General features: G+C 34.6%; 1 protein-coding gene and 1 long non-coding RNA gene across 2 annotated transcripts; both read left to right on the forward strand.

Annotated features, from left to right (window-relative positions):
- Positions 1–5,519: 5,519 nt before the first annotated feature.
- Positions 5,520–6,712, forward strand: LOC118343944 (pathogen-associated molecular patterns-induced protein A70-like). The gene has a single exon (XM_035683295.1). It carries the CDS (start codon positions 5,627–5,629, stop codon positions 6,299–6,301), a length of 675 nt encoding a protein of 224 aa, XP_035539188.1. The 5' UTR covers positions 5,520–5,626; the 3' UTR covers positions 6,302–6,712.
- Positions 6,713–8,945: 2,233 nt separating this feature from the next.
- Positions 8,946–10,673, forward strand: LOC118348413. The gene is made up of 3 exons (XR_004801520.1): positions 8,946–9,072; positions 9,177–9,566; positions 9,645–10,673. It is a non-coding gene; the product is annotated as an uncharacterized LOC118348413 (long non-coding RNA).
- Positions 10,674–23,186: the final 12,513 nt, after the last annotated feature.

A 23,186-nucleotide genomic window follows, 5' to 3' on the forward strand; every position in this document is an offset into this window, starting at 1 on the left:
ATTATGGAATTTCAGAAGTTGGTGGACTTGGCCAGTATCGCAGAGCGAGAGAATAGCTTTGTAGTGGGCCCATATCCCACATTGCCTCTCACTTGCGCTGTCTTAAACTCTTCCATCAGCTCATTAGTTTCCAGTATAAGACTTTTTGGATCAGTCATTCTACCTTCAAACATAAAATTATTCCTCTGTAACAATATTTTCCTCAACATAATAGCAACCCAACGAAGAGTAACGTCATTTAGTGTCTCTGTACACCTTATCCAAAGCTCTCAAAAATTTATTTCATTCACATTTCATTTATGCACTGGACTTGCTGCATCATTCTATATATCATTAGCCGCAACACACCTCTATAACACATGAACCTCTGTTTCAGCCTCTTGCTTACAAACCATACAAATTGGATTGTCTACCATCCGCTTCTTATACAAATTTTGTCTTGTTGGTAGCACCCCTTGACAAGCCTTCCACATGAAGCTCTTCGTAGTCCCTAGTACCTCCAATTTCCAAAGTTTCTTCCAACACTTTTCCAAACCATTCCTTATAGAAGCCTCTCCCTGCAACATATGTTTCTGATTTAGAGCAGAATGATACACACTCTTGATACTAAAATTTCCATCACCTGTGTATCCCCAATAACTCTTGTCGGGTCCTCCAAGGAAACTAATAGGAATATTACAAATCTATTTTGCCTCTTCCTCAGTAAACATTTCAGCAACTAACTATTCATTCCAACTGTGATTCTCCTCATCAATCAACTCATTTACTCTTGCATCTCAATCCAGCCTACTAACTTGGGACTGAACATTGAAAGTTTTTGGAGAGTGAAGCCATTTATGCCCCCATATTTTTATATTTTGGTCATTACCCACCCTCCATCTTAACCCTTTTTTCAACAATTCAATTGCTGAAAACATACTCCTCCAAATTAAAGATGCACCACTACCTAGTTTAGCCTCCATTAAGGATTTCCTCTTGAAATAATTTTCTTAAAAATATTTGCCACCAAAGAAGATGGATATTGCATCATTCTCCAGCATTGATTGGAAAGCAAAGCCTCAATAAAACACTCCAAATCCCTAAACCCCATACCTCCCTCACTCTTAGATTTTCCCATCGTATCCCATCTCTTCCAATGAATCTTCTTCTCCCCCTCCCTACTAGCCCACCAGAATTTAGCAATAATGTTAGAAATCTCATGACATAAATTCTTTGATAGCTGAAATACACTCATCGTGTACGTAGGTATAGCTTGTAATACACTTTTGATAAGTACTTATTTTCCTGCTTGTGAAAGAAATGAGTTTTTTCAGCTGTGAATTTTCTGCCATATACTCTCCTTTATTCCTCTAAATGTATTCAATTTAGACCTTCCCACCAAAGCTGGTAACCCTAAATACCTTTCATAGCTCCCACACACACCACCTCATGCTTCTTGAATAATTCCCTTTTCTCATTAGATCTAGTATTAGAACTAAAGAAGAAAGAAGATTTCTGTTTATTAAGCATCTTACCTGACCCTGTCTCATAAAGTTGCAGCAATTCATGAATCTTCTTCCATTCAGAAACCTTTGCTCTACAAAAAAGAATACAATCATCCGCAAATATCAAATAATTGATACATGTTCCACCTCTTCTCACTAAAACACCTTTTATATCCCCTTCTTTTCCGCTGCATTAATCAAGGAGTTTAAACTTTTAGCACAAAGGATAAAGAAATAACGTGACAGAGGATCACCTTATCTCAACCCCCTATTTGGACAAAAAATCTCCCCTGGAATACCATTAACCAAAACTGCATAGCTTATTGAACCGACACACTCCATCACCATTTGAACCCACTTTTCACTAAATCCTAGCTTCACCATCAAAGCCTCCAAATACCTCCATTCAACCCTATCATATGCTTTGGACATGTCTAACTTCAAAGCTAAACTTCCCATATTTCCTTTCTTACGAGTCTTCATGGAATGTAGAATTTCATAAGCTATCATAACCTTATCAGTGATCAATCGTCCTGGTAGAAATGCACTTTGGTTACAAGAAATAATTAAAGGTAACACTCTCTTCAACCTATTAACCATGACTTTTGCAATAATCTTATATATCACATTACATAAGTTAATAGGACGAAAATCACTAACATTCACAGTTGGAATTTGAAAATGAGTAATGATATATACACAACATATTATATAACACATTGTATAATATGTTGTATAAGAATGTCATAAAATAAGGATATTTTTGTAAAATTATGTTACTTTTATAATATGTTTTACAAAAATACCCCTCATTTAAAATATTGTTGTACAATGTGTTGTATAAAATATTGTGCGTAAATCATTTTCCTTTGAGAATATATCTCTTCATTTTCATTTTATTCAGTGTCTTTCTCAAATATGATTTAAATATAAATATTTTTAAAATTAATCATTACAATTTTTTAAAATTTTGAAATAATAAATAATTTAATTTTTTCAAATCTAAAAAAAAATAATATTATAAATAATATTTTAACTTTATAATATTTTTATTTAATTTTTTCTCTTTCATTTTCTAAAACCTAAAAAATATTCAATTCAAACTATCTCATTACTATTTACAAATTATCTACCTATTATTTATACCATTCACATTTCTATCTACACCTCAAACCAGCCTTTACTCGCAATTAGGGCTGCAAACGGTCCGATTCGGCGATGGACCGAATACTATTTTTTCGGACCGGACTGGACCGAACATGCAAAGGGACCGGACCGGACCGATAGCTCTCGGTCCAGTCCAGTCGGTTTGGCCTTTTTTTTTAAAATAATTAATAAAAAAATTTATTTAAAATACTAAATTAAATTAAGTGACTTATTAATGTAGATTATGTAATAAACTCAATAAAAAAAATATTTTATATGGTCAATGATAATAATTAGATGAAAATTATATTATTAATTTATATAATTACTATATAATTAACTAATTGATATTATATATTTATTAATTCATAGAATATTAACAAGTGTTAATAGCATATTTAAAATTTTATATTGTTAATAGTGATAGATGAAGATATATATAAAATATTGTTAATTTATAGAATATTAACAAGTATTAATAATATATTTAAAAATTTATATTGTTAATTGTATAATTATTATATATAAAAATATATATAATTTTTTTTTTATTTTTCATTCTGTCCGGTCTACAAAAATCCCGAACCGTGGACCGGACTGAATGTTTTCGGTCCTCTAAAATGTGGACCGGTCTATGTCTCGGTCCGGTCCGGTCCGGACCGAAACGGTCGGTCCGTTCGGTCTGACTGGACCGTTTATCACCCCTACTCGCAATTGGCAAAGCTAGGCACTCAGCTGATCATCATCGTGACCGCAATGCATGGATAGATGGACTCTGCTAGAAACACAACTTTACGGCATTTGTACGTTATAGCTTCTATGGTCATCTTGCTCCGATGAAAATAAGTCCGAGTTATATTATATTGATGTAATATTATTTATTAATTTGTGTGTTTTTTTTATTATGAATTATAGATGTTAATATCATATTAATACAATAAAATAGATGATAAATTAAAACAACTTTAATTTACAAAAATCAACAAAATAATAGTTTTTAATTTGGGCCTGGAACAGTACATCATCATTGCATGTTGCGAAATTATATACAAAGAGTACTCTATAATTCTTCTTAATATATATCCTTCTATATATTGCCTATTAATTTCTAGAGCCATATTTCAAGTCTTTGATGATGATCAGATCACGACTTGGTGTGGCTCTTACTTTTGTTTTCATCTTTTACTAGGGGGGGCGATGGCTTGTCTTATTTGTGCATAGAATCCCACTGATCATGATGATGTTTGAACAATTTAACCCTCGGTCATGTAAAAGTTGTACGTACAAGCGTCTTTTTAGATGAGTTGAGATAAAAGTTAAAAATTAAATAAAATATTATTAAAATATTTTTTTATATAATTTTTATTTTAGAATTTGAAAATATTAAATTATTTATTATATTTTATGTAAAAATTTTAAAAAATTATAATGATTAAATGAAATAAGATAAGATGAATTAAGATGAACTATAAAAATAAACGGGGCTATACTAGAGGAGTGGAAAGGTTTGGTGACGTCGTATATATATCATGTAAAGGTCATATTCTACAACGCACTTGTTAAGACTATGCATGGAACGAGATGACCTTAATTCAATTCGATCCTCAACAACTGCAACTTATTCATCATCAGTTTATTGATTAAGAGATCAAATGTTATATCATAATAAACCTTTTGCCTATTATATCTAAGAAATCATGACATGCAGCTTGCACAAGATCAAGTCTTATATATAATAATTTAATTATTGATAGCACACACACGAGTTGTATTATAATTTGGGGATCATTCAATCATATAATTAAGCTTAGTATATACTTATTCTAAAGAATCTTAATTTATGACGTTTTGATTAAAATCATGACCGGAGTGGAGTGTCTAGCTGCTAGGGTTGGGCGCGCAACAACGACCATAAGGAATTGAAAAGGGATTTCATGAGCTATATATATTCGTTGAACCCATCCAGAAAGAAATTTGCACGCATGGTGACGCTGAGCGAGGATGATATTTGCATGGTACTCGATCATGACGCGAGACTCAAATAGGAGCTGGCCGGCATATATATATAAGTCGCAACGCATGCTACATATATATATATATATATATATATATATATTCTGCCCATTTAAGAGGAATAAATAAATGCATGCTAGTTCTAACAAAAATAAACATTTGTGACAGATTATTTACAATAAGAATGACTATTTGTGATGAAAATAAATTCATTTTAGTAGACAAGAGTTATTTTTCAAGAAAAAACTAGTTACAAATAAATACTTTTGCTAGCATATGCATATACAGAACTTATGCTAGCAGGCTGCTTGTTCGATCTTATATATCTATCATGCATAGTCACAATTAATGGTTGTTCGTACGTAATTAAATCTTGTAACTTAACTTCTAATTTAACAATTACATGCAAAAGAAGCTGCAGCTAGCTAGTCATGATCCAGTCCGAGCTAGTCACAATTAACGTTATTGATTGATTATTGATCCAGTCCAGTCATCGTTTCGATCGACTTCCATCTTTTTATTTTCCAGCCATGCTGTAATCCACACAGCATTCTTGATCACTTGCAAACTGTCATATATATAATTCTCTGTACGCACGCACGTGCGTAGTTATATAAATTTTCGTATATTTTTGGGTTCTTTAATGCATAACAACCCCCAAAGAATGTAACAGATTGAATTTCCACCCACCTACGTTTCGACTGTTTTCATTGGACTGATCACTTTGAAGCCTTTTTTTTTTAATTCTGGTCCGAGGATAAAGTCGAGCGTCTTTAAGATTGACGAAGACTAGCTACTCCTTTATTCCTAAAATTATATATAAAAAACACTCCGGACATAAGCATATATATGTATAACTATAACGAATCCAAGACACCGCCCTAGCAAGATTCCATTGCCGTATTCTCACAATTTAGAACTCCTCTCTCTGGTAATTCCAAGCTGGAAAAAGGCTTCGCAGAAGCTGTGGTTCAATACAAGCTATGAATTCCATGTGCGCTTTCATAACCAGTTGGTTCACACCCGGTTCTCTCTTCCTCCTCCTCAACCTCATCATCGCCACCATCGTTCTCAGCTCCCGTTTCGGATCTCAGAGAAGACAGGAACAGCAGCAATTCAATCAAGTCCCGTCCTTTCTCGGCCAACTCAAGTCCATCAACTTCTCCCTCCACAAGTTCGACCAACCCAACGCAGACCCAGTGACCGATCACTTTGATCTCCAACCCCGGGGTCCCGAGCACGTCAACACCTCGTGCCCCGTTTCTGATTGTCCTCCGCCCCAAATCGCCCGGTCTCCTTCCATGTTGGAACGCCTCAAGTCCATCAACCTCTCCTCTCTCTACCGATCCGACTCATCCGCAAGGGAAAGCGAAGTTCGTCACCCTACGGATCTGAACTCGAACGCTGACCATTTGGTGAAGCGGAGCAAGTCGGACAAGGGTCTCGGAGCTCCGGAAAGGCCGTTGGAGAAGATAAAGAAGTCTGCGAGTGAGAAGTCGCCGGTGGGGAGCTCCGAGGAGAAGGAGACGACGTCGTTGGAGGAGGACGAAGAGGTGGACATGAAGGCCGATGATTTTATCAGCAAGTTTAAGCAGCAGCTGCGGTTGCAGCGGCTCGACTCTCTTCTTCGTTACAGGGACTTGCTTAAGAGGAATTAATTAAATTAAATCGATAGTATTATAACTTTTCCTTTTGCGCTTTCAGCCGATTATACCCAATACTTGTTGGTCTCCCATGTCAAGATCGTGACGGTATTTCGGTCATTTCATCCCGTAGTGGATAACAGAGCATGGAGCTGTTAGCTAGAAGCTTAGGGTCCGGTGTCTGGGTTGAGCTGAGGGGCTCATGTTATGTAGTCTTTTTAGTGCTTTAGCTTGTGTTCCTAGATGGGCCAGTTGAGCCGTTAGCGTTATAGTTTGCTTTTGTTAGTTGGCCATGGCCTTTACGCGTAGGCTAGTCTATGTTTTCATGGAGTATATAGAGGAAGGTGGAGAGATTATGTATGTTTTCTGAAACTATTAGAGGAATTGGGAGCCTCGAACATCCCAAACCGTATTTATATTTCTGAATTCCATTCCCTACATTTCATGTCCATTACTGTCTCTCTTGTTCTTAATTTCCATTTCTGTCTACTCATCATTACTGCTCAAGTAGGGTCATAACAGGAGCATGTCAGTGAGAATTCAACCAAGTACTGGACCTTCTGCTCTCATGGCCGGCGTTTCTTCTTCGACGAACGTGGATTAATTGATTGAATTCCGAGCTAGGGTCATATTGGTCATTTTGAACCTATATAACTGATTTATTGAGGGTGATGAAACGAAGAGTGATGACAGTTTTAATCAATTAGTGCGTTATCGTATATTGTAATCGTTTAGTGCTTGCTTAAATTAATTAGTAATTACTTTGCATGCATGCAGGATGTTGATCGGTAAAATGTCTAAAATGGCCAAAATTGAAGTACTAGATATGAAGCCTTGAACTTCGTCGGTCATTTCTGTTATATTGTTTGTGTATGTCAATGAGGTCGAGGGTTAACGTATGAACGTACGTTACATGCATGAATGAATGATGTTGGTGGCGCACTACTATAATTAAATTCAATGATAGTAATGAGTTGAGTTCCTCCAATAAAAATATTGCACGTTTCCTCACAAATAGCTAGTTATCCGTTCCCGAATAGTTATCCGTACTCCTAAAAAATATAGTAATTTACAATTGAATTTTCCTCATTTGTTTAATTAATTGAGGAGTACATTAATCATGTTACATAACGTAGGATATCTCAAAGAAATTAAATATCGGCCTAATTTAATGTCGATCGCTAGGTACTTGCATTAGATATATACCAAATATATATAATTATTATCAACTTGGTCAATCTTATTTATGATGATGATGGATTAATTTTGTGATCAAAGTTTAAAAACAATTTCGATCAACATTTCCAATCGAGTGACTTGCCAAAGACCATATTAAGATGAAAGGCAGAGAAAATATAGTTGAAGGAAAATGATAGAGATCCCGCTCATGGTCCCGCTCCATTTTTTTTAATTTTTTTTTTACTTTTTTTTTTTTACTTAGAGATTAAAAAATATTGTTTAATAATATTCTGATTTTTTTTTTTATTTTTAAAAATATTTAAATGTGTTAAAAAAAATGATGTGAAAAAAAAAGTTTTAATTATATATAAATATATATATATATATTTTCACAATAAGTTTTAAAGCTATGATGTGAAAATCTGAGTTAATTTGCTGCTGTCATTATGGATTAGGTATGCCGACCAAAGTAGTTTTTCTTAAGCAGTATTCGATCGAGATGGTGACATATAGTTGAGATCTAGAAGAGAAATTAATTGCCTATCTTTTCTTAATCTGTTTGTGCAATAACATACGTATATTCGAAGTTGCCGCGAAGTACTTGCAAAGGCTCGTGGATTTTGACTACTTTTTCTTTTATAAAGGGTCTTCAATGATCTTCACTGTTGTTATGTGGGATTTGGTCATGTACTTTACTTTTTATTGATCGACTGCGACGTGAATTTTGGGATACCTGAGTTGGCCATCTACTCACGCAATTCTCTCACTTTTATGACTTTGGTTTATATTGAGGATAAAATGTAGCCAACCCAGCCCAGCCCATAAAAGCTCAAAGAAAAAAGAAAGGAAATAAGGAGATAAACAGAGCTGCCATACCTATTTTCAGGGGATTAAAGTTGCAGAAATGCTAAACTCACCGAAAAATTGTCCTAAAAGTGTGTCCCGATGCAATTTTTTTTTTTTTTACTTTTAAAAATGTTTATGATAATTTTAAAAAAATACATGAAAGAAAAGAAAAATAAAAAAATAAAATGTACTTTTCGAGGTACACTTTCAGGACAAATGTACTTTTTTCCAAAATGTTTGCTTGTCCAGCTTCTAGAGATTCTGGTTTGATGATGGAGCTTTTCCCTCTTTTCGAGGAGGTGCTTAGTCAGGAAGAGGTTTCCCGATATGAGCTGCCAGTTTATGGGCCAACTCCTTTTGAGGAGAGGCTTGCCAAGGATGAAGCTGCATTTGGTGAATGTTTAACTACCACCCCTATTTCTCCCCCAGAGTTCTCGGGTCTGACTTCCCCAAGTTTTTCTGCGATTCCCATATCGACGGGTCTTGACATCCCTCCATTTTCGCCTTTGACAACGACTATGGAGGTTACACTTCTCGGAGCTGAGGAGCTAACCCCTCCTAGGATCAGGGAACCGCCTCTCGAGGAAGTTATGGAGCCAAATGTTTTTAAAGTTTCGACATCTTCATCAATCTTGGAGCCGACCCCCTCCCCTTGTTCCCGAATTGGGCATCCCGGCTATTACTGGGATGAATTCTGCCCCAATCTTTGACCGATCCCCTCATTGGTTCCAAAAGTGATTCCTCTGCCTTCAGTTTCTCAGGTATTTATTTCTTGCATCCTTTGCTCGAATCTTTTTTCCTTCCTCTTCTTTTTTATTTATTTATTTTTATATATGTCTCATGTTGTGTTGTTTATCTGTTTCAGGAATCTACAATCCCTCAAGCCGAGGTTATTTCTTCATGCCACGAAGACGTTATCCTAGTGGAGGATAGTTCTTCGTTTGCTTCTCCTTCGTCTGGGAATGATTCTTTCCATTTTGGGGCTTCTCAAGGTGAACACTCGGTTCGGGCTGGGGAATAGTCAGGCTTTCCGTACGTGCCTCCTCGGGCTCTCCAAAGAGAAGTTCCAGTTCAAAGTGGGGAGGAGTCTGGTCTGCTGTTCATAACTGCTCAAGCCATCCTGTCGTTGGTGTGTGTAGAATATTCTCTCCCTTCTGGGAAAGCTAAGTCACAGGAGATGGGGCCTGGTTTTAAGAAGGCACGGACAAAATCATTTGCAGTGCAGGCTCAAAAGTTCAGACCCTTGTTTGCCAACGTAAGCATTTTCTTTTTGTCAACTACTTTCTAGCCTTTGTCTTTTGCCTATGTATTTCATGTCTTTCTAATATTTCAGGCCACAGATCAACTTGCCGAGATGGTTGCTAGAGAGCGGGAGGCTCTTGAGGAGGAGTTTAGGGCTTAGAAGGCTTTAAACACCCTTATGCACTTGTAGAGAAAGAAGATGAGCGATGACCTCCACAATTTAACCATGGAGAATAATTCCTTGAGGGAGGACAACAAGTTCTACCATTGGAAAATTCGTGCTCAACGGAAGGAGATTGAATAGAAGGAGTGGAAGATTAAGGCAATGCACCATAAGGTTCAGACTATGGCCCTAGAGATTGAGCTCAAAGATAAGGAGATTTAATTGAGAGACCTAGAGATCAAGGAGAACAATACAGAAATTGTTTCGAAGGTCCAAGAGTTGGAATTTGCCAGGAAGGAGATTAAAGATCTTCAAGTCCACTCCGAGCTTCTTTTTACTGAAAGGGAAAATGCTCATGCTGAAGTTTAGAGGCTAGAGTGCGAGTTGGAGCCTATCTAGGAAAAGCTGAAGCAATGCAAGGATGCCATCAAGACATTGGTGAAGGAAAAAAAGGCACCCCATCGAAGTCCGTTGCCAAATGTTCCATAAATACATCGGGATCGCCGCGTCTGGAGATAAGCTAAAGGCTTCAACTCGGCGACTTCAACTCGAGATTTCTTGTCTAGGGTCTTCTCTGGAAGCAGCTCGGCATCGCGCATATCTTATTGAATCTCAACTTAGACAAGCTCCTACCCTGCACAATGAGGCTTGGATATATGGGTATTGGGAAGGCTTCGAGCGTATGCGAGATATACTGATTGAGAATCTTGAGATCGATCTTTGCACCCTCGATCTTCAAGAGCTCCCTCCAAATAAGTCGGCTTATTATGAAATGTTGACCATGGGCATAGAGGACATGCCCCTAGCCTTCCGTGATGCTCCTCCTTAACCTTAAGCTTTTTTGTGTTTTTATTCTTTGTGTTTCTAGACCTGCCTGGGTCTTTGATGTAATTTTGATAAATTTATTTATATGAATGTACCTTTAGTTTGGTCAGAGCATGGTTGATTTTAACTTCCCGTTTCATCTTCTTTTTCCGCCTGTTGTATTTGTTTATCTCCCTTCGTTGAATGGTGGGCTTTGTCTTGTTATTGATAGAAACCGAACGAGGTATCCTTCGATTGATGAGAATCGAGCAAGCCTCTTCCTTATCGATAGGAACCGGATTAGGGTTCCTTTGCTTGATAGGTTCTAAGCAAAGGCTCCTTTTACTTGATGGACACTGAGCAGGGTGCCTTTGCTTGATGGGTACCGAGCAAGGATCCTTTGCTGGATGGGTACCGAGCAAGGCTCCTTTGCTGGATGCTTATCGAGCAGGACTCCTTTGCTGGATGCTTACCGAGCAAAACCCCTTTGCTGGATGTGTACCGAGCAACGCTTCTTTATTGGATGCTTACCGAGCAGTATCCCTTTGCTGGATGCTTACCGAATAGTTCCCCCTTACTGGATGCTTGCTAAGCAGTCTCCCTTTGCTGGATGGGTAACAAGCAGGACTCCTTTGCTAGATGTTTACAGAATAGTACCCCTTTGCCAAATCACAGATTTTCTTGGCTGATCATCCATGTACTTTCTACACATGTGACTGCTTTGATTTACTGTTGGTTCTCTGTTGGTCCCAAGGTCACTTTAATTGACGTATTTTCGGTCTCTATGTGTTTAAATGTAACACTTTGTCATGACTCATCATCTCAAACAAAATCAAATAAACAACCAAATTGTCCAAATATAAGTTAAAAAGTGGAAATACTACAAATTGTGGAAATAATACAAACTGAGTCTCTACGGCTACAACAAGAGAATCTGAGTTTCTTATGGAATATCCTTCTATTGACAAGAAAAAATCTTAGTTAATATTTCAGTAAATAATTGGTGTATAAAATAGTAAAATAGCAACTTCAAATTCAAATAACTGTAACACTTACAGAATTAGTAGATGATCTTTTAAGCCCATATAATGCTTTAACCTAATCAGACCCACATAACAACATCTGGACAGTTTCAGTAGACAATGAAGCTCGATGCGTTTAAATGTAACACTTTGTCATGACTAATATCATCTAAAAAAAAATCAAATAGAACAACCAAATTTTCCAAATATAAGTTAAAAAGTGGAAATACTACAAACTATGGAAATAATACAAACTGAGTCTCTATGGCTACGATAAGAGAATCTGAGTTTTTGATGGAACATCCTTCTATTGACAAGAAAAAATCTTAGTTAATATTTAAATAAATAATTAATGTATGAAATAGTAAAAAAGTAACTTCAAATTCAAATAAATGTAACACTTACATAATTAGTAGATGATATTTTAAGCCCATATAATGCTCTAACCCAATCAGACCCACATAACAACATCTGGACAGTTTCAGTAGACAATGAAGCTCAATGAGGATCAATGACTCTACCTCCTGCACTGAATGTTGATTCTGAGCTAACTGTGGTAATTGGTGTAGCCAATATATCTTGGGCCAATTTGGACAAAGTTTGAAACTTAAGACTATTTACTTTACACCATTTCAAGGCATCAAAACTCGCATCTGAACTTTCCTAACAGATATATATATTCTCCTCTAAATAATTGTCCAATTCTGATTTACTAAGTTGCACTGTATCAACATTTCTAACAAAATATTTAAATAATGATTGGCCACTCTGCATGCTTCTCCCAGCACTTGAGGAAAAATTGGATACATTTATTCTAGCATTTTCTTGCTCTCTTTGTACCTCAAGAGTTGGATTGTATTCATGAACATACTCATCATACAACTCATGCAACACTTGAGAGACGTGATCAATATTCCTGGAAACGTCCAGCTCTTGATAAATTAAAGGAAACAAAACTGGATCAGGACCATTTTGAATCTAGGGTCTAACACAGCAGCGAGTGCTATCAATAGATTACACTCCCCTCAATATTTCTCAAACTTAGCACTCATTTTCTTTACCATTGATTTCATGTAATCATTCTCATCTCTACTCTTCTTATCTAAGATGTTCTTATTCTCCATACTTCAGAAAGAAATAAGTTTGTTGTTGGGTAATCACTTTCAGATACAATATTGGTTATTTCATTGAAAATAGCTAGTAGTTGACAAATATGTTCAACTTGCCCCCACTCTTCAACAGTTGGAACCCATTCAAAACTGATATCTCTATCACCATATCTAGGAAAAACTTTTTTGAACTGAACTGCAACATCCAATATTAAATATGTATTGTTCCATCTTGTAGGCACTTCTAAAATCAGTTTCTTTGAGGGCAATTGCAACTGTTTTGCAATTTCACTAAACTGTTTTAGCCTACTCTCTGATGCTACCAAATATTTTATATCATCTATCACATAATCAACTATTTGTCTAATCTCCCTAAATCCTTACTACACAAGTAAATTAGTAATATGCACACATGAAACAATTTCCCTCCGACAGACAATGTTTTTTTCAATCTAAAATCATTTCTCAAGATTCTAATGGCAACATCATTAGAACTTGCATTGTCAACAGTAATTGAACTAATTTTATTCTCAATCCTCCAATCTTGGAAATGCTTTTCTAAAGTATCAGCAATAAGAAGGCCAGTATGTGGAGGTGGCACATTACAAAAGTTCAACACATGCCTCTGAAGATGCCAATTAGTATCTATAAAATGACATGTCACTACCATGTATGAAAGATTTTGACAAGAAGTCCACATGTCAATTGTGATATGAACTTTGTTAACAGGTTTAAGCAAAACCTTTAACTTTGTCTTTTCAGTCTCATAAGTTTTCATGCATTCCTTTTTTGCAGCAGCCCGAGATATTTTTTTCCAATATGAAGTGTTTGCACTCATAAACTTATTAAATACCACATGCTGCATTAAAAAAAATGGATATTCATGGAAAAGTATCATATGAGAGGCAAGCTCTCGGATCCTACTACGATCATAGGTAAAGTTTGAGACAGTGAAGCCACCATCTGCCTCCTTAAACTCAATTGCTAAGACTTTCTATTTTTTTTCTTAAAACTCATGTATGGCAAACAAGTTAGCAAGCGCTTACGTAGTTTAGTTGTAAAACTTGACCGAGATGGTTTAAAAAAAGTTTTACACCACTTACATTGGGGCTATTTAGCCTCATCTCGTTCAATTTCGACAAAATCCTTCCATACAACAAAAGTCATCTTTCTTTTCCTTCTATCATGTACTACTGTTTTGACTTCTGTTAGGCCCTCAGTAGAGACAGTATTAAGGCCCTTGGTATTTGTAGTGTCTCCATCATCATCAGCTATGGGCTCTACTAAACTAATCCCAATAGAGTTTTCATTTTCATACTCCTTCACAGGATCAAGTTCATTCATAGGATCATCCATTTGCTAATGTCTAAGATTTTTTAAACACAAAATCATAAACATAAAATAAGCATACAAACATTGACCATACAGGTTATATCAATCAACTAAAATAAAAACAATCTTGTCTTGATGGCTCAAGGTGCCTCCAAAAGCAAGGATACTAAAAGATGTCAAAGTCAAAAAAAATTTGACTACAACAATTTTGTTTTATAACTTTTCCTTGATGGCTTAATGTGCCTCCAGAAAGTAAGTTTGATACAGTTGATACTAATCAACTAGAAGATGTTAAACTCAAACAATTTTAACTCCAACAGTTTCAGTATATAGTCTTGCCTTTGTGGCTCGATGTACCTCCAGAAGCAAGGTACCTCAATAGTATTAAATAAACATAGAACATATTGGATAAAATTTATAAACCAAAACATGTTAAACACACCACCATTGCATACTTGAAGCACAAACATAAACATAAAACATATTGGATAAATTTATGAACCAAAACATATTAAACACAATACCATTTCATACTTGAAGCAAGAAAATAAATATAGAACAGATTGGATAAGAGTTATCAACCAAAACATGTTCAAGAACCGCATAGGATAATTTATCACCACTATCACATGCACCAATTTTTCTCATATTTGAAGAGACAACATAAGCACAGGACGTATTGGATAAACACAGAACAAAACATAAATACATCAACACATAACAGAACAATTTATAAACACATCAACACATAACAGAACATAAACACATAAACACATAACATCATTTCATAAATACATAAACACAAAACATAAAATTTTATAAACACACAAATACAGAACAAAACAATTTATAAACAGATAAACATGTTAAAGAAAGCGTGTTTACAAATTGCTTCAGTAGACATAAAGGATCAGGACCAAATCAAGGAAGAATAAGTAAAACTCACTGTGTTGTGGACTGCAAGTTTTGCTTCAACTTTCAAGCACAAATATGTAACTTGTAACTTCTTTTTTCAAAAGGTTTTTCCCTCAAAATTTTCAGTATAATAGATATAAAGCTCTAAACAGATAGTATAGTGCAATGTGCAATGTGCAAACATCAGCAAGATCAAGATAGATTTGAGTGATAGACAAAAACCTGACTCAATCACAGACTCACAGTCTCAGACTCTCACAGAAACATTCAAGCATGCATATATCATATATGTCGTGATTAAACATGTATGGGCCTAAGGTAGAACAATGTCACACTGTCACATCGTTTCGGCGTACTAGGGTTTACAAATTACAAATACAAACATGAATCACATGATTAGATCTACAATACTAGAATTTAAAAATAGTTAGGAGAGAACCAAATGTTAAAAAATACTCTAATAAAAATATAAGTGCTTCCAAACTTCCAAAAGAGATCAGGAGTTTCAGGAACAAATCTCCCAACTTCCCAACAAAATGGTTAGAAACAGGAAAATAAACCCAACAAATTGACTGATGGACGAACCAAACATAGAATCAAAGAAGCATGAACCACGAAATCAGTGATTCACTTGGTTGGGAGTCATAAATGCTAGCATTTAATGACCCATTTGTCGAGGCCTGATTGCCATCTCTGAGATTGAGATTACAGTAATAGCTCCCCTCAAATACGGCTGACGCCTCCATCTGCGAGGGTTTCGAGCAGTCGTAGACAGCTGCAAGGCTTCAAGAATCAAGAATCAAGCCTTGATTCAAGGCTTCATTCCATGGAAATCACAAGGTAAGCAACGAAGTGTAGGACTAAGGAGGCTAGGGTTTCACAAATCGTGAATCGCGATGAGTCTGAGAGGAAGTGAGAGTTGTGTGTGAAATAGAGAAAGTGAAACTGGCGAAACAGCAGATGCATGAAAGGAGAAAGGTGAAAGGTGAAAGGTTATATTTTATCAAACATTATAATTTATTACTCATAATATAATATTATAGTTCTATTATATACTAATACTATAATACTAATACGATAAGGAGATAGTGTAATTTGTAAATTTATAATGTTATATATTATGTAAGACTATACTACTAATAAATTAATAATACTATATATTTATTAATACACCACTAATACTGATACATCACCATATGTATATACTAATACTAATATGATATGTTAATATTATACATCATCATACATAGTAACATATACTAATATCTTATACTAATACACCACCATATTTCTTTCATATATTAATATTAGTATATTAGCATGCCAGTATATCATACACATAACACTACTATACATTAGTAATAGTATATGAATGTATTATCTTTCTAACACCGCCGGTCCACCATCTTTCTAACACCACTAATATATTAACATACATATACTATTACTAATATCAATATACCATCTTTCTAACATACATATACTAATATGAATATATATATATATATATATATAATATGGACCATATGGTATAATTTGTAAATTTATAATGTTATATATTTATTGGACTCATGTATTCATCATAACTTCTAGTTATATAAAACTAGAAGTTAATATTATTTATTTATATATAATATATGTAGTGGACTATAAATCTATAGGACTAAGTCTATATACATATTTATGTATATTATAAATTATATATATCTAACTTTTGGCTATTATATATATATTGAATTATATATGTACAAATATATACGAGTCGAGCTTCAAACGAGTTTGTTCACAAACATTAATTGAGTCAGTCGAGTTTTATACGAGTTTGTATCGTTTAATAATCAAGCCTAATTCTATGTTTATGAACGGCTCAATATTCGATCCAAGTCAATTTCGAGTTTAATTGAGTCGAATTTGAACTGCCTGTCAAGCAGCCTGTTTATTTTACAGCCCTATTTCTCTCCCTCCATTTCATCTCTCCGATGCACACTCTCTTTATCACTCTAATAGCTCTTTCTCGGCCTCTTTCCTTATCACTACACTACTCGGCAGCTAGCATAGTAGCTTGGCTTCGCTACGTCACTGCAGCCATCTCTGCCACATGCTACCGCTGCTCAAGTCTTGCGCCACAGAGCTCCGACGCATCAAGCCCTCGTCCCCCAACCCTCTGTTATGCCCCTTGCTTTCTCACTCAACCACACCTCCACACCACGTCACCACAGCTCACGACGTCGAACGAAATTGCCAATGAGCCTCTCAATCTCCATTTCTTTGTCTCGTTCAACATCTCTCCGTCTCATTCTCTCTCTCTCTCTCTCACCTTTCTCCGTACTTTGCAGCTGTTGTCTACCATCGCCGCCCAAGCCCTACTCTACGAGCATGCCTTTCCCATCTTCGCCACTAGTACGCCTTTGTGTTTCTCTCTCTTCTTTGTGCACGAAGTTGCAACCAGCGGCTCCACACCAACACCATCCTCTATTCCATGACCATTGTTTCCATTCCCTCAATCTTTACCCTCCAATCACCACCTTTCACACCTTGCACTCCATCTAGCCAGAACACATTGTCATTGTTAGTGTGTCATACCCCCAACGGTAGTAAGTCTCCATCCACTTCTCTGTTCATCTCTCAGTCTACTCTCTTCGTCTGTATCTCTCTCTCTGTCTCTCTCTAACCCTCTATTTTCCCCTCTGCTAAAATCACCGTCGTGACTAATGGAGGCAGCTACACCAAGTCTAGTAGTGCCGCCTCACTCTAATGAACATCCTTCGCACAGGCATTCACCCCACAAATCCGACCTAATAGCATTCCAAGTTGGGTAAGATATTCATTTGCTCTACCCGTGTAGTATACATCTATTTATGTGACTCAATTAGTCGATACGGCCTACTTGAAATTGGGACTGTATATGATTCTAGGTTTGATTTAGGTTTTGGTGATAAATGCTAGGCTTGAAAATCTGTGGTTGACTAATTTGGGAAGTTTGTTAATGGAAAACTGTGAACATGGAGTGTATTGGGCATGGCTTTATAGTCAATTAGAGATTTTGAAGGCGCAAGGTTTTCTTTGTTACACGTAAGATAAGGTTGGTTTTTGCGTAGTTGAACTAATCTAAATATTTTTTAAAATTAGAGGTTTGGATTTGTACAATTGTTAGTACATTACCTTTAGGTAAGTGAAAGTACTCGAAAGAGAGAGAATTGGAACCATGGGGTTATTGTCCGTTATTGTCAGTTATTGTCATGGAGTCATTAGTATGTTTTGTCTTATTATTGAGGGGATAGTTGAATTCTATTAATTAACTTATAGATAGAGTTAATTATGTTTAGGTGTTGATTGATGTTCGCTTGGCGTTGTGAGGAAATTCAAAGTTGTTAAAGAGTTCGAGTAAGTGGTGTTTCTATACAAGATTTTGCTAAAAACTAAGGTTCATTTTGTGAAAAATTTGCATATTTTTATATAAAAACAACCTCAGTCATTTTCTACACTATTCTTTGTATTTGAATAAGAAAATAAAATATTTCTATCATAACTAGTATAGACATGAGTAAATTTTTTGTACTCTATTCTAAACTGTATAAAGAGTGAATATGAAGTATGAGGTTTTTATATGATTATATGAGATTTATCTGCTCAGTATTATGTTCTGATATGTTATTGCATCTAAAAATCCTCAGGTATGAAATTATGTTTCTGCTTTTATTCTAATCTTATTATGGGTGTAGAATTACGGCCTCTGTTATTATGTTAGTACCAATATTCTTATTTTTTATGCACCCACTTTGGATACAAAGTGGCTTACAATGTGGGTCTTTTTAGTGTGCACACGCCGAGTTTAAAAGGGGGAGGTTTCGCTTTAGTTGTTGCCTATTGGCTGTCAGGGTTTTCATAATGCTGCCACAGGAGTAAGCATGGCCTCTATTTTGTTATGATGTTGTTCAGTTATACTTTTGTCAAAGGCTTTTTATCTATATTATTATTGTAAATAAATGTTTATGAAATATCGCTATATTATTTTTTTTATTTTGTTCCACGTTCTATAATTGGTTCATATATACACACTAGTATAGATTCATTGCTTATAAGTGGGTGGATTCACCCACTTATCTCCACCACTTTTTTAGATGATTTTGATGGTCATGACAGTCAGAATAGATGACACGTAACATGATTATAAGAGAAATATGTGATAAGTGTTTGGTGGCCTAAGCAGATTAATATGAGTTAAGAGAAGTTTTACCAATGTTTATTTATTTTATTTGGAAGAATTTCTGAGATATTTAATTGTAGAAGATTTTTAAATCTAAATTTTTTATAAATTTCAAGTTAAAAGAGTTCGGCCTGAGGAAGGGGCATGATATTAAAATTTAAAGGGAAAATCTTAAAATCGAATGAGGTGAGAAATTCAGTTTTACACCCATCAATGAGAAGGAGACACGTGTGTGTTCTAATATTCCTACTTTAGATCTAAATAGAGTGGATAAAACTCATTTCTAAGAGCACTCTCATTGGAATAGCTAAATTAAAGTACATTTTTTATGAATGTAAGATGAATTTTGCTTTTAACTATTCCATTTATATAAGTCTCCACATTGGAATAGCCATTTTTTCATTATATGATAATAAAATAATATCAGATGAATTTAACTTTGACTATTCACATCAAATCTCCACATTGAATTATCCATTTATTCATGAGTAATTAATAATTTCAAAAATATTTTAATTATTTTAATTATGAAAATATTTTATTTTATCATATTTTACTATTCATAATATTATATATTAATCATATTCTAATTAAATTTAAATTTTAAAAAAATTATATTTTTTCAATTGTCATTTAATGCTATAACCACAAATGTCTAATTAAACTTATCTAAAATTCTATATAAATGTCTTAATTTACAAACCAATCCAATATTTCCCATCTAACTATATTCTTTTTTTTTACCAAATTTTCTTCCACCATATAGTTTTTTTACCAATTTTTCTTCTATCTAATAATCATGTGTACTAAATTTTTCATCCAACCATCTTCTTTTACCAAACTTTCTTCTATCAAACAACCATATCTACTCTATTTTCCATTCAACAATATTTTTTTGCCAAACTTTCTTCTATTCAACAACTATATGTACTTTATTTGAAATCCAACTATCTTCCCTCGCCAAACAAGCAAGTTTACCAATTAAACAATCTGAAGAACCAAACAAGCAACTAAATTTCTTTGGTGTGCTGTTTCTTAAGAGAAGGTTTCATGTCGTCCAGTTGGTTTGGTATCCCGTTGTTTCTGTCAAATTCAATTTATTATATGAACCAACGATATGTCCCTGTTTCAGCAGTCATCATCTCTATTAATGACTCTTCTCTAGCTAAACCAAAATCTGCAAGTTTAACTGTTTTATGGTCGGCAGTCAACATCAAGTTTTCTATGAAAGGGAAAGGAAATGAAGTCATCAGAATTTTGCTTAATCCTAGATTCATCAGGGCTTTGCTGCCTATTTCTATGAATAAAATTTCTTGATTACCTATATATATATATAAAAAAAAAAAAGATTCATCAGGAAGCAGATACACTTGAGGTGTTTTAAATTACTAATGATTCACCTTACGATTTGGTTACAGCTTTACAGCACAGTCACGCTAAGGCACGGAGATAAGAAGCATTACAATCGCAAGGTGGATGTACACAGAGATGTAATCGTGCTGTGGGAGCTCATAAACAGAGATGTAATCCTCAACCCGTAAATTTACATGCAACCCGTAAATTTACACAAACAGATTTGTAATCCTCAAGATACACAAACAGATAAATCCATCCACAGTCAAAGATTAGGGTTTCGAGAGGAGGAATGCGAGGGACGGCAAGGTGCGGAATAAAGTTAGGGATCATCTTCATTATCGAATTTTATACATGAAAAGAGATTATCTTACCTTCGGAGAAGCAGATCGGCGAGAGAAATTTGGGGTTTTTAGTCGTTTCCGTCGAGAGCAGGAGTGCGGTGGCGCGGTGGTGCTGTGCCGTTGTTGCCGACGAGACGTGGGGTGGTGGTGCAGTTGTGGTGCGGTGGTGGGTCTCTATGGTCGACTCGGGGTCTTGGTGCGAGAAGCTTCTGGATTTTGCGAGCGAAAGGAGAAAGCCATGGGTTTTGCGAGGGAAAGGAGAAAACTCGGGAAGAGACCGTAGATGCAGACGTCTGGAGAGAGAAATAAATAATATAAAAGTGATTTGATGAATGAATAGTGTGTTCCAAATTTAGAAATTAATTTAGACTTTACTGTAGCTATATGGAATATAGCTAATTCAATGTGAGGGATTTTATCATCTATTAGCTAAATTCTCATTGGATTTAGCTTTTAGCTAATCCAATGAGAATGCTCTAACTCGTTACTTTCCCACCGGCCACTCACAAAAGCTCTCTCCCCTTCTCTCTCTCTCTCTCTCTCTCCCTCTCTCTCTCTCTCTCTCTCGAGCCTCAAGACCCCGACGGTCTCTCAAGCCGATTGCAAGATTTAAGAAACTACTGGGAAAGTTCGACACATACAAATTCAATTATGACTTTGAGTGGATAATTGCATCTTCAATAACAAAGATGAGGATCCCATTAGGTGAAACATCTTCAAAACCACCAACTACATGCACCTGCATAATGTAATCATACATGGTTTTCAATCCTAATAGGCGAAACACTGAAAGAATCATTTAGAAATAAAATTTTAAGGAAATAGAGAATAATACATCCAAATTCAGCACCCAAATTATGATCAACAACATGCAATAACATCTGGCAAAGGCTCATATCTACAATATCCGGAGAATCCATATGAGCAATTGAAGTAGCTTCTGCATACAAGAAAAAAAAAAAAAAAAAAAAAAAGAAAGAAAGACAGCATACCAAACTTATTAATAATATTAAAAAATAATATTATATTTAATTATATTTAATTTTTAACTTTCATCTCGTCTCAACTCATTATTCAAACTTAATCTAAGTGAGTTTAATCGACTGTATATAAGTCTACCGTAAGTATATTAGAGTGTTGATGTGTCACCCTCTCATTAAAGGGTGTAAAACTCAATGCATCCAGCTCTTAGCGTCTCCAAAATTTAAAATTCCTACTATTCTGTCTAAGTTTCCACAAATTAAATACCTAACTTAGCGTGCAAAATCTCTTTTTGGTAATCTTTGAGGTCTTGTTTAGTTACACAAATTATCTTATTTTATTTTATTATTATAAATTTTTATATAAAATATAATAAATAATTTAATTTTTTTAAAATTTAAAATAAAAAATAATATTTTATTTATTTTATTTAACCAAACGAGAGACGTAAGTCTGTGACATCCGAAAATATTGTGGATCCTCCAACGTGTCTAATGACTAATGTACACCAAATAAATCATATACAAGCGTTTGCCGTTGAGCTCAATTTCTTTTTCTTTTTCTTTTAAAAAAACTTATTTTTGAACAAAAAAGGATCGAATGGAGACAAAAACAAAAAGGAAGTTTGACATTCCGGTTCTTTATTTCAAAAAGACGGACCAAGTTGTTCACGTACGTGTTGAAGTTAATTAGATGATTCAATTTAAAACAAATTTTAGATATAATTACTGATTTGAAAAATCGATATTACACCGCTTATACTTTTAAATTGTACTTTTAATTTTATCGATTTCATTTTAATTTTTCTAATATATTATATATAATATATATATTATAATCTATAATAATATAGTGATAATATATATTATAATTGTATTATAGATTATAATAATATATTGTATTAGTATAAATATTAATACTATAGACTATAGTGATAATATATAGTTATTTAAATAAAATTTTAAATTCTAATATTATTTTAATTAATAATTTAACATATAATACAATATTATTTTATATATAATTATATATATTAGATATAAAAATTCATATAAAAAATATTTTATATAATATAAAATATTTAAAATATATATTTATATGAACCATCCTGTCCGATTAAGTCCGATATTGAAAAAACAAAAATCAAAATTGAACCGATTTCGATCATTTAAAAAAAAAAATTGGTACGGATCGAAACAATTTAAAACCGGATCAATCTCACCGGTTCGGTTCGATCTTATTTACAGGTTACTCCGGTTTTTGTTTTTTCACTACAAATCGGCTTTCGATGTTTGACTTCCACAATGTAAAATCCATTTTCAATGTTCCATTGATCTTTTCCACTACCAGAGAATCAAGGACCAAGTTGACAACTTCTTCACGCGTTGAACAGCGATGAAATT

The sequence above is a fragment of the Juglans regia genome, chromosome 1 (genome assembly GCF_001411555.2).
Source record: "Juglans regia cultivar Chandler chromosome 1, Walnut 2.0, whole genome shotgun sequence".
Lineage (NCBI taxonomy): Eukaryota > Viridiplantae > Streptophyta > Magnoliopsida > Fagales > Juglandaceae > Juglans > Juglans regia.